The sequence below is a fragment of the Maylandia zebra genome, linkage group LG22 (assembly GCF_041146795.1).
Source record: "Maylandia zebra isolate NMK-2024a linkage group LG22, Mzebra_GT3a, whole genome shotgun sequence".
NCBI classification, from domain to species: Eukaryota; Metazoa; Chordata; class Actinopteri; order Cichliformes; family Cichlidae; genus Maylandia; species Maylandia zebra.
Genome location: NC_135187.1, coordinates 32,319,285 through 32,334,379, shown reverse-complemented (window position 1 = coordinate 32,334,379; position 15,095 = coordinate 32,319,285). Strand labels below are relative to the sequence as shown.

At 40.8% G+C, this 15,095-nt stretch overlaps 1 protein-coding gene across 2 annotated transcripts in view; it reads right to left on the bottom strand.

Moving 5' to 3' along the window:
* Positions 1 to 15,095, bottom strand: part of fndc5b (fibronectin type III domain containing 5b) — a 40,386-nt gene that overhangs the window by 9,863 nt on the left and 15,428 nt on the right. For both annotated transcript variants that reach the window (XM_014412681.3, XM_014412683.3), the window contains exons 4-5: positions 11,512 to 11,601; positions 2,013 to 2,205 (exon numbers count right to left, since the gene is read on the bottom strand). In XM_014412681.3, the coding sequence (XP_014268167.1) occupies positions 2,066 to 2,205; positions 11,512 to 11,601 (230 nt within the window). In that variant the 3' untranslated portion in view covers positions 2,013 to 2,065. The remainder of the gene's footprint in view (positions 1 to 2,012; positions 2,206 to 11,511; positions 11,602 to 15,095) is intronic.

Sequence of the window (15,095 nt, the reverse complement as noted above, 5' to 3'; positions counted from 1 at the left end):
TGGTTATTTAAAGAAGGGGTAAAGGGTAAATAGCTGCAAATAACTTTGTTGTTTGCAAAACTTCTCCACATGATTTTTAAAATTGACAATTTATATTTGCATTTAAAGTTATGAAAGGGTGGAGTGCCCACTCCGGGTCGGGGATGAGTTTCTGCCCCAAGTGGAGGAGTTCAAGTATCTCGGGGTCTTGTTCGCGAGTGATGGGAGAAGGGAGCCGGAGATCGACAGACGGATCAGGGCTGCAGCTGCAGTAATGCAGAGGATGAGGATGGATGGATGGAAGTTATGAAATATGATTCAATAAACATGTTTGTTGTTGTTACGATAGAACATATAACTTTTTCTACTCGGATTTTATGTTTTTTTTGTCTGATTTTAGAACAATTGTGTTAATACAGTATGTCAAAATGAAAACATGACTGTAAATTCAGACACGTGAGGTTGTGCTGAAAAGAATGATGCCAAGCAAGGCAAAGTAAATAGTTTTTAAAGGTGAAATGTGGAGGGAAAATCAAAAGTAGTTAAAAATGGCCAATTACACCCTGCACCCCAGAGGGTTACATTTTTTTCTAAAGTAACGCATTAGTTACTTTTCAAGTAATTGATTACTTTTAGAATCGTGCAACTCAGTTACTAACTCAGTTACTTTTTTGAAGAAGTAACTAGTAACTATAATTAATTACTTTTTCAAAGTAACTTGCCCAACATTGGTGATTGATGTCACTAGAGCCTGAAGGATATGGGATTTGCAAGACCGATAACAACACCAATATTTGGTGATTTTAAAAGCCCAATATTATTATATATTGGCTATTTTTTTCCTTTCAGACACATAAAACATAAACAACTTTTTAAAAAATTATAATGCGTTGTTCTATTTTTACTAATTTACGTCGTTCTTGACTCTGATCAGGTTAGTTGGTTGTTGTTTGTGGCTTTCCAAACAGCCGACAGGGAAGTTGCAGAGCTCCCTTTAGCGGACAAGCTATGCAACATCACTCATAAAATGATCAAAGGCTGTTTCTACTTTTCCGATTTTTTTTTAAAATGAACTTTTCTCTGATGCAAAAAGAATAAATTATTACATTTTTTACTGGACCTTCTCTTACCAAAGACCTGAAGACAAAGTGCTCTGCTATTGGAATTATTAGCTGAAAATGAGTTGCTGCACATCTGCCTTCATCTGATATGTTTTACCTTACCAAAGCAAGCAGCTGCAACAGATTCATATAACTAAAAAAAATGTAAGGTTACATTTTCCAGTATGTTTATAAACCACTCTATCTTATTCTTTGCTCATACTGAGGCTGATAGCTTGTGGCTAGCAAATTTTGAATAGCTTAGCTTTAGCTTTCACATTTTCTCTGTTTGCTCATTGAAAACGATCCATGTTCATCTGGGTAAAGGTGATTTTAAGTGTCTCTTTAGGTTTGTTGTTCCAAAGGTTTGTTTCAACTGATTGACCGTTCGCTAATATCAGCTTCCTGATAACTCAGTCAGGATCTACCTGCTGCAGTGACTACATCCATCTTTACATACCATCTACGCCCACAACCAAAATAAAACACAATGATACAATGACACATCAGCAAAGGGGATCAATAAATGGTCAGTCAAAGAGAAAACATTGATATCGTAACTTAATTAAGGTTGCTGCCTCAAAAAGACATAAATGCATCATAAAAACACAATAAGACGGGTATTTCTGAGGTATGTAATAATATATATAATAATATAATGTGTGTATGTGTTAGTCCCCATAGGGAAATAGTTCTTCTGCATTTAACCCATTCACCCAGTGAAGCAGTGGGCAGCCACCAATGCAGCGCCCGGGGAGCAGTGTGTAGGGACGGTACCTTGCTCAGGGGTACCTCGGGGTAGCCATTCAGTGGAGTTGAACCCCCGACCTTCCGATCATGGGGCCACCACTCTACCTACTGAGCTATCCCTGAGGTATGACGTACGATGGGATCGTTTGCAGATAATAGTAAAAAAAAATTCTAGTCTCTCACCTGTCCTGAGGTTTAAGGAGTTGGTTATTGCAGAAGGTGACGCAGGGCTGATCTTAGACATTGCTTCGCAGTAACCCCCCCTGCGGGTGCTCTGGGGTACTGCACTCTGAGGAGTTCTTGGCTTTGTCCTTGTTGTTGTTGGGCTCGTTATCCTTAATGATGTCATACTGACGACAAAACAGGGCGATCACACCTGAGAGACAAATGTACATCGTAATTTTCTGGTAAAATAATAGCAGTAACATTTATATGATTTTATACCTTACGTGTGTGTGTGTGTGTGTATATATATATATATATATATATATATATATATATATATATTAGTGCTGTCAATAGATTAAAAAAAAATAACTAACTAATCTCACAATTTTCTGTTATTAATTGCGATTAATCTCAATTACTTTATTAATAGCCTGGCTCCAATTACATTTTTTCATTCTTTATATTTTAAGATTGAAACAGACATTTATGCAACACAATGAAGTAAATGCAGAATAAACACAAAGAATGTATGCTGAAATTCAAAGAGAATTTTAATGGTTTTCATCAATCTTTAACACAGTGAAAACTTACATAAAACCTTTAAGGCCATCAACAGTGACTGAACCCAGGCCTACAGGTTAAAGTGAATATCATAACAATAAAGGGTGCACAAAACTCAGTATTTAAAACACAAAAAGACACGGCTGAAAACCCAGAATGTTGAACATTTTTCACTTCAAAGGAGCAATCTGGATTAGTCCTTCTTTGCACTCAGCCAGTTACTGAGGCAGACTATTCTGTTTACATTGTCTGATGACAAAGAAGCACGCTTCTTTTGAATGATGTGACCTGAGAGTGAGAATAATCTCTCACAAGGCACTGTGGTTGCAGGGGTTGACAGGTACTTGCGTGCAATAGGTGCCAGCCTGGCATGTGCTCCTTCTCTCTTTAACCACCACTGTAGTGGACACTCTCCTATGTCAATTTTGGGCTCTGCTTTGTACAGATTCAGACAGCAGTCTATAGCATCTTCCTCTTCCTCTGTATCTGAATCAGGAGAACCCAGCAAGCAGATGGACATCTTGCTCTTCTTTGGTGAGGGTTCCTCTGTTGTCTGAGCAGATGGTTGGTGTGCATCCGTCTCTGACATCAGAAGGTCATGTACTGATGCCCACACCTCTCTTCTTTCATCTTTGGAAAGGCATTTAAGGTCTTTAAACCTGGGATCAAGGGCAGTAGCGATCTTCAGCCATGTGAGATTGCTGCTGTCCCTCCGCTGAGCTAGGTCTGTGGTAAAAATCTTCTTAAACCTCAAAACGTAGACTGGGTCATCATCTGAGGGCTCCATAATCCTGAACAAATGACACAAGGCTGGCAACACCATGGAACAAGAGACATACCGCTCTCCTCCCAGCAGTTCGGTAACATATCTGCAATAGAAAGATCAAGTCTGTATTTTTCTATTAATCACACAGAGACAAACATAAATACCACATATGAAAATACACAGAGAGGTGGAGGTGGAGAACATACTTGAAAACAAAGCTAGAATGCAAAGATAGACACACAATCATGAGAAACAAAATGATTTACCTGCAAGGTTCCAGTAGTTCCTCCAGCTTTTGCAGTCTGTCAAGCTCCTGGTCAGTCAACATAGTCACCTTGCTGTTTTGTTGAGTCAGGATGGTGGTCAGCCCAAATTTGTTTCTCTGGATCCGCTTGATCATCTCTAGGGTGGAGTTCCATCTTGTTGGAACGTCCTGAACAAGCGGTTCTGTTTGATGTCCATGTGCAGCTTGCTGTGCCTTTAATTCCTGAGCGTTTGCTGGACTATGCTTAAAATGTCCAACAATCTTGCGACATTTGGCCAGAGCCCTTTCAAATGCGCTGTCATTAAGAGAAACTGTGACCGTTCTTTGCAGAATGTGGGCCATGCAGGGCATGTGTTCAAATGGAAGTAGTCTGGCGGCTGCAACCATGTTACGAGCACTGTCGGTGCCAAGCGTGGTTACCTTGTCCTTGATTTTCCATTCGTTTGCAACATTCAGAAAATGGTCAGCACACGCCTCAGCATAGTGTCTCTCTTCAGTTTTACTCACTGTTAGTGCAAACGATTGCATAGTCCAGTCGTTATCAATAAAATGCGCCATGACCCCCAAGTAATTATCGTTGTTCACCGAAGTCCAGTGGTCTCCGGTGAGAGCGACATTCCTTACTTGCACAAGCTTGCTGGACTGCTGAGCCCTCTGGTCCCCATACAAAGTGTGCAGTCTCGACACAATGGTTCCTCTCGAGGGCAGATTGTAACACACATCTCCTGATGCAGCACGAATGACTTCTCTCAGTCCATCATCTTCTACTATGCTAACTGGTCGGCAGTTTTTAGCTATCCAAACAACCAAGGAATTGGTTACCTTTTCTCTCACATTTTTTGTTATTCGTCCACAAGCACCATACTCCTGAAGCGTAGACTGGCGAGGTCCCGTAGAGGTGGATTCAGTTGGGTGTTTTGCTCTCAGGTGATACGCCAGTGATGAACTGCTTCTGTGGTACTTGAATTCAGCTTTGCAAATTGTGCATATTACTCTCGTTTTGTCCAACAAGCCATCAGGCAACTTCTTAAAGAGAAACTTTCCACCCAAAAGTCCGCCCTCGTCCATGCTTGCGTGTGTTAGCTAGTGTTAGCTAGATAGTAGCATGGTGTCACTTCTTCTTCTAATCATTTCTGTCAGGCCAAACGCCAGCATAGCACACTGTTGCCCCCTCCTCCAGAGGTGCTCATGAATTTAAAGGTCTTAGATTACAGGAAATTAATAAAAAAACAAAATCAGCGTTAAATTTTTTTAATGCATTAAACATTTCGCGTTGATCTTAACAATTAACGCGATAATTTTGACAGCACTAATATATATATATATTTAGTATCTATACATAACCAAATCTAATTTTTCATACACTTAACAAAGTTTATGAACGTAGTTAAATATAACCCAAATTTGGAGGGAGAAAAACCCAAAACATTAGCAACAAGAGAAAGCAAAACTGGATCTGGATGAAAGGAGGAGATGCTGTGGGACTGAGGGAGATCACTTTACACATTTTGTTTGCCAAAAATTATTGAGTGGCAGTGCGATCTCATAATTCAAATCATATTTTTGTAATAAAAAAAACCCCCACTGCTGCTTTATATGGATGCCACAAAGTCTTAGGCAGGTGGGTGCATGTAAAATCATAACTCCATGAAGTTCTCTGCCTTTTCCATAAGAGGTTTAAAATGCACTGCAATGAAATGTTCTGCATACTTAGGGGAGCGTCCCATGGGTCTGCTATACTTTAGTGGCAGAAGACGCTAATAACAGCACTAGGAAGCTGTAGGCTACGGCGCCTCTCGTGCTTACCACATTCAGAGAGGCATGAACACCAGGCAATCATTTCTAAATGTGAATCTGGATGTTAACCAGAAAGGTGCAAAGAGCAGAAAAAAATACATTACTCTGTGTGTTGCCTGATTTCTTGTCCAAGAACATCCTCCTTCCAATCAATCCAGCATGGTATTATTTCATGCTTTTCCACACTTGCTTCTCGCCATAATAGATGAAATTAATCTGAAAGAGCTACAGCTTTTTATTTTTATTTTTTAAATGAGCACATTCCCTTGTATTACTCTTGACTCCTGTTTCTGCTGTAGATACATTAAGAGCCTTATTCTTGTTATATGGCAAACACAGCTCCACTGGCTAATGCTGAGAAAAACTTCAGTGCTACAATTCATATTGGGTCATTTAATATTATCCCTGATGATAAAGACTGCGAAAGGGTGTCAGACGTCAGCCCAGCAAAGACTCCAATCTGGCCCACTGGACAGCTTTAGAAAATGTGACGGAGAGTGTAAATGTTGGACTTTTAAAATGTATTTTAATACGTTTAGTGCTTTTCCTACTGATAAAGACCATTCATACTACACCAAAGTAATTAAGTAACAGATAAATAGTTATAAGACAGAAAAAGTCTTGTTTTAGTCACTCAGTTAGACATTGATCACCTCTTGTAAAACAGTTTGTTAGAAACTTTGCTGACAAGCTGATAAAATAGCCCGATTTAAACCAAAACGTGAAAACATGAAAATATTTTTCTTTCAGCAGCTGCAAGATATGATACATGCTACTGATGTGTCAATAAAGCCATTCAAATGGGGCTGAGAGAAACAGAGACACAGGCAGCGTGAAATGAGCAGATGGTGATATGAAAGTGATGTTGAGATAGCCACATGGAGCTTGCCTTCAAGTCAGGGAGATTAAAAACATGGCAGAGGAGTTACAGATGCGACGGCAGATAGCGAACAAGCGCGGAGAAAAGGAGAAAGGGAATAATTCATGAAGGTGGGGGAGCACGTGGAGGGTGCAATCCAGGCCTGAATGGGCTCCAGCCTCAGTGGTTCTGCTTATGTCAGCCTCCGCTCATCTGATCACTGCAATACCAAAGAGTGAGATGGGATATCTTGCTGTGATATCCCCCAAGCATTCCCCACACGCCCAATTAAAAAGTGAAAAACATAATTCGCCTCCTTCACTTTCAGTTTTTTTTCACTATGCCCTCGTTTTTTCTTTTTTTCCTCTTTTCTCAAAACTCGATTGACTCAGTTTTTCTCTCTTTTCTATCTCCCAACTGTCTTTGAATCCACGTCTCATGTCCTCTCACGGCTAATAGGCAGTGGAGATCCAGGTCTCCTGCAGAGTACTGTGTGTACTGTATATACCTTATACAGTATTTGGGCCATATTTGTATATCATTGCACTTGGTGAAGTGGGTTAGGAAGCGATATTTATAGCTGCATGTGTGAAACAGTGTTGAGACGCATCATACAACTAATAACTAGAAGAAGAAGTAACAATTCTTGTATGTGGATGTGTAATTTAGTCTACTTTTTCCACAGCAAAGCACTTAACCTTGAGTGAAAAAGTGAACTGTGATATAAAATTCATTTCAATGTAAAGTCCTCTGTTATTGAGCAACAGCTCGCTATAAAGAATGAGTCAGAGTTTCTGCAGCTGGTAGGAAGTACAACTGACTATGGTCGTATATGTCAGCGGTCCACAACCTTTTTTGGTCCATGGACCAGTTTGATGTCAGATATATTTTCACGGACCGGTGTTGCGGATAAATACAACTAAATAAAATGATATGACCGAGACAAAAACTGTGGTATTTTGTAAATATAATAATAAACACAAATTCACTGTGTAATTGTGTAACTTTATTAGCAGCGTCCTCCTGAAATGCACCAACAATATTGAGAGTAACATCCTCCTCTCTGCCCCTTAATGCGCTCTGGTTGCTATGGTAACGCGTAAATATTTCTTTCAATATAAGACGCACAATTACAACACAGGAAAAGAACCAGGGAAACCGAGTTAACGATGAAAAACCCTGAAAACCATAAATTTCACACTCGAGCCTCAACTCTCACAGACCAGTACGGTCCGTGGCCCAGAGGTTGGGGACCGCTGGTTTATGGGACTGTGTGGGTAATCCCCAGAGGATGAATCTTTGCCCCTTTAACAGACAGATACATTACACTAGTTTATGTAACTCTGCTCAATAGTGATAACAGGATGAGTTTTATTTATATATTTATTTTTTGGTTCTGACACTGAGTGGAGAGTTGCACACAGATTACAGATTGTTTGCAGAAGACAGATATTCAAATCCATTCAATTCATACAGTGCTGAATGGCAACAGCTGTCACCTCAAAGCACTTTTTTAATGTAAGATAAAGATCCTACAAATATTAAAGAGGAAACCCCCAACAATCAGATGATCCCCATATGAGAAAGCACTCTGTGACAGTGAGAAGGAAAAACTCCCTTTTAACAGGAAGAAACCCCAGTAGTGACCAGTGGGGTGAGGGGGAAAATGCACACATGCAAGAGAGCCAGAGATGAAAATGAATTAAAATGAGTGATAAAAACACCAGGAAAGTAAAAAAGAGTGAATAAGAAATACTCAATGCATCATGGGAATGCCTAGCAGACTAAGCCTGCAGGGATCATAAGTAAGCTTGCAGTCTGAGAGTAAAGAGAAGAAAGATGTCAGCTGTGTAATTTCCTGTTGAGGTTATGATCTGAGTTGCTCTACCTAACTACAACCGGCTATTCCAGAGTTTCCAGAGTCAAACTAGCAACACATTGATGTTTTTAGTCATTATTATTATTTCCCTTATCTTTCCAATGGCTCACCGCAGCAGACTGATCCAGATGTTTGATTTGACAGGGCTTTATGGAGGATATCCTTCCTGACGCAACCCTCGTACTCATGGTTCCAAGATGAACCTTTCTTAAGGTTTAGTTGACAAACAGAATTTTCCTTCTCACATGATGATTTCAACTGATTTCAAGCAAACTGTCTCACCGTCACAATGTCAAAGATCTTTTGACATGTAATCTAGCAGAACCATCAGTGCTTTACATTTAGCATTTAGCATAGAAGCAAGGTCAAAACAAAATGGAGAAAATGGTAAATATGGTAGAATCCTAATGTTAGCATTTAGCTTGAAGCAGCATTAAGGTTAGCATCATCACAGAGCTGCTAGCAGGGCTGTAAGTTTAGTCTTGTTACTGGACAATGTTTTACAGACGGGTGGTTATAGATTGCTAGAAATCAATCCCTGACTCCTACAGTCCTCGTGCCAACGTATCCAGTAATAAATCCTGACACACACCATTGTATCCACTGGAATACAGTGACTGGTTGGGGAGACCGGTCTCTCCACAGTAGTGATGTGTCGGTTGCAAACGAAACGGCTCTTAGAGCCGACTCTTTGAAGAGAACGACGTGAGCCGACTCCTTATTGGCTCCTTTCTCTCACCCTCTCTCTCGCACTTTCGCACTCTCTTCACTCTGCACGCGAGCCTTGTGCTTTGCTTTCAAAACACGTAAAAACTCCAAAACACGTAAAAGCTTTTGTTACCTAGTGGCTACACAAGCCAGGAAGTACCAACGACCGGATTTGGTGTGTGGTAGTAACAGGTAAATGAACATTTTTTTGAATTATTTGAATATATATATGAGTGCTTGTGTATAAATACACAAACAATACACATATGCTTTCAATTGTGTAATTTAAGTGATCTAGGTAGCTCTGTTTTGGAAGTTCAGTTAACGCTAGAAATGTGTTTTGGAGTTTGTACGTGCTTTGTCTCAAGGGGCCACCACATATATTTATATATAAACATATATACACTCAACAAAAATATAAACGCAACACCTTTGTTACTGCTCCCATTCCCCATGGGATGGACGTAGAGACCTAAAATTCATTCCAGATACACAATATAACCATCCCTCCCAAACAGTGGTCACAAATCAGTCCAAATGTGTGGTAGTGGGCACATCTGCTATATTGAGATAATCCATCCCACCTCACAGGTGTGCCACATCAGGATGCTGATCTGACATCATGAGTAGTGCACAGGTGTACCTCAGACTGCCCACAACAAAAGGCCACCCTGGAATGTGCAGTTTTGTCTCACAGCAAAATGCCACAGATGCCACAAGCAATGAGGGAGCGTGCAATTGGCATCTGTCGCCCGTGCATTGAATGTTCATTTCTCAACCACAAGCCGTCACCACAGGCGTTTCAGAGAATATGGCAGCACATCCAACCGGCCTCACAACCGCAGACCTCGTGTAACCACACCAGCCCAGGACCTCCACCTCCAGCAGGTTCACCTCCAAGATCGTCTGAGACCAGCCACCCAGACAGCTGCTGGAACAATTGGTTTGCACAACCAAACAATTTCTGCACAAACTGTCAGAAACCGTCTCAGGGACGCTCAACTGCATGCCCGTCGTCCTCATCGGGGTCTTGACCTGACTCCAGCTCGTCGCCGTAACAGACTTGTGTGGGCAAATGCTCACATTCGATGGCGTCTGGCACGTTGGAGAGGTGTGCGCTTCACGGATGAATCATGGTTCACATTGTTCAGGGCAGATGGCAGCTGAGAATGTCCCAGTTCTTGCATGGCCAGCATACTCACCGGACATGTCACCCATTGAGCATGTTCGGGATGTGCTTGACCGGCGTATACGACAGCGTGTACCAGTTCCCACGAATATCCAACAACCTCGCACAGCCATTGAAGTGGAGTGGACCAACATTCCACAGGCCACAATTGACAATCTGATAGACTCCATGCGACGATGTGTTGTACTGCATGAGGCAAATGGTGGTCACACCAGATACTGACCGGTTCTGGGTCCCCAGACCCCCAATAGCGCAAAAAACTGCACATTCCAGGGTGGCCTTTTGTTGTGGGCAGTCTGAGGTACACCTGTGCACTACTCATGATGTCAGATCAGCATCCTGATGTGGCACACCTGTGAGGTGGGATGGATTATCTCAATATAGCAGATGTGCCCACTACCACACATTTGGACTGATTTGTGACCACTGTTTGGGAGGGATAGTTATATTGTGTATCTGGAATGAATTTTAGGTCTCTACGTCCATCCCATGGGGAATGGGAGCAGTAACAAAGGTGTTGCGTTTATATTTTTGTTGAGTGTAAATAAAACCACATTTTTTGCATTAGTAATTCCTTTTGTGTATAATTTTATATTGTCGTTAATAATAAATTAATTAAAACAACAAAACAACCTGAAGAGCAGGTTGGGAGCCAAAAGAGTCGGCTCTTTTTAGTGAGCAGAGCCGAAAGAGCCGATTCTCTAAAAAGAGCCGGAAATCCCATCACTACTCCCCAGTGGTTGCAGCAGATGGCCCCGCCCCTCCCTGAGCCTGGTTTTGCCGGATGTTTCTTCCTGCTAAAAGGAAGTTTTTCTTTCCCACTATCGCCAATGTGCTTGCTCATAGGGGGTCATATGCTTGTTGGGTTTTTCTCTGTATCTATTATCGTAGGGTCTACTGTACAATATAAAGCACCTTGAGGTGGCTGTTGTTGTGATTTGGCGCTGTATAAATAAAATTGAATTGAATTGAATGTGTGTGAATTTGTGTTTAAATGATTGAGACTTGTAATAAGAAACACTTACTGAATAGAAAGGTACCATAAATAAGTACCGTCCATCTTACGTGCATTATCCATGTCATGGGAATATTAAGGAAGCAGTCAGGTTTGATAATAACAGGAGACTTGCTATGTACCAGCACCATTTATAACATAATAAAGGAAGTATGTATGTTGCTTTACATAAACACATCTTCGATACGCATTTTCCTATAAGAGCTGCTTGTCTGCTGATAAGCCTTTAGCTTATTTTTTGCAGTTGTTTCCTGTTGATGAGTTTATCAAACTGAGACTTGGATTTGATGCGTTGCCGCCCAAATTCACACTAGCTATCTTTACATCATCTCGAAGGCCCTGCAGGCGTCTGGCACTCATTACAGAGGGATGATACCGCAGCCACTGTTTCTCTTAACAGGAACATTTGCCCAAAGACAGTGGATTCCTACGAGGTCCGTGGTGACAAATGTGCATCACTGAACAGAAATATTACCTGCCCACATGACGAGCACCACTACGATGATGATGAGTTCTCCCGCCCTCAGCTGGGCAGCATCGCCGACCTCCTCCATCGTCACCTCGTCTGGAGAGAGAACACAGAAACGTGAGCACAGTCAACAGAGCGTCGGTGAGGATGCTGCGATTCATCGTCCCACATACTCTGAAAATCTGCAGGGAAAGATAAAAGAATCAAGCAGGGTGACAAGAGAGCAGAGAGGCTGACTGGTGTAAATTCCCCACTCTGGTCAGTGTAATTAAAGCTAAGTGAGAGCAGAGGTCCGCAGAGACAGAGTAAGCAGGATCCCTACCCCATCACTCACTGTGTTCCTCTTGCTGACAGCACTCTGGCAGCCGCAGCTTAAAACCAATCAGTGGGTTAAAGGTTTGAACACAGTTTGGACTACAACCGCTTCCTCCCTGCTGCCAACACAAGGCCTTATGCTACCTCCCATATACCCTTAGTCAAGCAGCCTTCCTTCCTCCACCTTCTTCCCCAGCCTGCTTCCCCTGGGTCAGTCTGTTATCTAAAGGGTAAAAAACATGAAAAAAAACTGAATAAAGACATCACTGTCAATACTTTGTCTGGGCTTGCATCCTAAGTTGATGTGCATATCCCCAAAGGAAGTGCTGACCACACACTGGTTGAAGGGGGCTGATCTTAAAGGTGTACAGTACTCTTTATGGAGCTGACAGCAAAGAAAACCTCGGTGCAATAAAACCAAATGGACCAGCCGTTGCTGACAATACAAGACACTGATATGTTTGATTTCTATTACACTTTGAAGTGATAAAATGTGACAGAACCAGCAATTCATCAAACAGGCTACCATCTGAACGTGTTTAAGGACGAGCATCACTTTTATTGCAATTTAGTTATTTACTGGGAAGTCTTCGATTTGCTCACAGCTGTCCGCTATTTTTTTTTTAAATTTCAAACTATGACAGGTAAGTGCAGCTGTGGCCTCTAAGGAAGGGGTGCGTTTCATCCCCACTTGTGGTCTCAGGTCACCGTTTTGCCGTTTGGAGTCGGGGATGATGATTTTGACACTTCTGTGTTCTGGCTTGCTCAAAACTCTGCTGTTTCCATGGTGATCCCTCTAAGCTCAAACTAAGTCCCTAGGGTTGCGCAGAGGAAAGGTTATACTCTAATAAGTTGCTAGGAGCAGATTATATGTTTATGTTGCGAGGGCAGACCCAAAGCTACGAGGAGAGGTGTGGAGATATCAGCCAACAGACGAGCTGAACACTCGGCAGCCTTGAGGTTGCTCCCTTGGCAAGTGTTGGTAACATTAGCATCAGCCATCGAGCCCCTTGAGACATGAAGAGTCAGGCGTAAGCTCTCTACTTCAGATTAATGGCTACAGGAAATACCTGCTAATTAATGGTATGTAGCATACAAATGAATACAGCTTCACTCAGCACAACTAGAACTTTGACTTCTTAGAAAGGCTGTTAGTACAGTTAAGTACACAAAAAGTATTATCAAAGTACTCAAAATATGACATTATTTAAGAATTTTGCAATATGCTGAGTATTGCAATTTATCATGTTTTTCAGCTGCAAATTATGTAAATGAAGTCAAACTTTTTCAGTTTCTGTTTTATCCAATAAGATAAAGTTATTTCATTTCAGTTTTTTCTTCTACTAAAACCTGCCAAATGCTGTTATAAGTCAGTCAGATATCAGTCTGTGACTGAGTGGGAACATTTTTTAATTTTGATCCACTGCTGAATTTGTAAGTTTGCTCAATTACAAAAAAAACAGTCTCTACATTTTTACAAAAGTTTAAATCTAATGGAGAGAGACAGAATATCAACCAATAATCTGTGAAAACCCCCCCACTTCACATAAATGTTATGGATTGATTTTAACATCAATGAGTGAAGTCAGTCCCTACAACCTCATTCGGATTCTGTGTTGGATGGTTTTGCAGGTGAGCAGATTTAATTCAAGTTTGCTCGGCTAACATTATCTCAGAATGCTGGTGAATGAGATGAGCCTTCTTGTTCATAGTGTTCCCAGAATATTTGAATTACCTAATAAAATACTGATATTTAGTTTTCTGTAGTGATACAATATCACCAAACAAACTATCGCCATACTGTGCTGTATCAATATCTCCCCCTACCCCTAATAGAAAGCCACATTATTTTTTAGATGGTTAAAAGAAGTTGCATATTTTTCCAAAAGGCAGGAATGCTCCTCGCAGCCTGAGTTAGCTTGGCCACGCCCATGAAAATGCAGTTCTTAGGCCCTAAACAAATGAGCTATGAAAACCCAAACTGGTTTTTATACCAGTATGTAAACATGTTTGTTTCTGCAGGTTATTTTAATAAGAGAGCCTTTAGCTATCAATCTGTTTTGGGAGCTAGCCTCAACTGAGCATTCAAGGAAATGCAGTTTGTGGAATTTCTGCATTAGCTTAATGCCGTTGTATGTAGGATCAAAATATTCAAAGAAAATACAGAATGTAGCGTTCATGTGAAACTACATATTCTGGCTGCATTAAGAGAAAAAAAATATTATTGATCATTTTGTCAAGTCAAAACTTCAAAATTCTATTTTGAGGCAAAAGTCCAAACCTGCTGCAGTTTAAATGGGAAGGCACTGGTTTTAGTGGGAAGCTTCCAGACTGCATGAATGAGTGCAGCTGTGTTACAGAGCAATCTGCTGCTGCAGAGCAACATGGTGCTCAGCACAATTTCAGAGATAAATTAAATGTAAAAACAGTTCTGACAGTAATCAGACTGCTGAAAAAGATTTATTTACTAAACCTTTGGCTTTTTCAGCAGCCTATAAAATGTAATAAACAACATAAAAAGAACACATTACAATTACATTTTAGGTTCTACCTTACAATATAAAGAACCTTGAGGTGGTGGTTGTTGTGATTCGACGCTGTATAAATAACACTGAAATGAACTGAAATTGAAAAGTTAAATTGAATTAAAAGATTTTGCTACATAAAAAATGTCAGTGCATTCAAAACTTCCACGAGAGAAGAAGAAGAACAGAGAGAAACCCAAGCAGGCTTCCTGTTGTGTTGCTTTGCACCTACAGATACTAAATCCTGTCAGGCTGATTAATACCCGCTTAGAAGGGGAGCAGAGCAGTAATGGCTGGGAGATTTAATCAGGGCAGCTAATGAACGCTTCCACCAACACACACACATGCAGGACACTATAGGCAGACAAGAAACTTCCATCAAAGTCAAAGCCCCTAAACATCAAGACAAACTTTCGTGCTACACATCGCCACACATGACCTCACGTACACTGAAACATAACAAAAATGTTCATCGCCATTAAGATTTGTAACCTCGATTTTTTAACAAGGCTGAAGACATTAGCCGTAGCCATTCTGAGAAATCCCTAAATTTAGTCCATAATCTTTGTCACTATGACCAACAATTAAAACTCTATTCAAAACAGTAATTGTCCAAAGAGGGTTTACCAACCTTAACCTTTTGATTATCAGATTGTTTTGCCAAGCTTTGAGTGTCTCTTTATGCTAAAACGGCGTGAAATCAGTTAGATTATGAAAATTTTAGTTTAGATCTTTTTTCTTTTCTTTTAA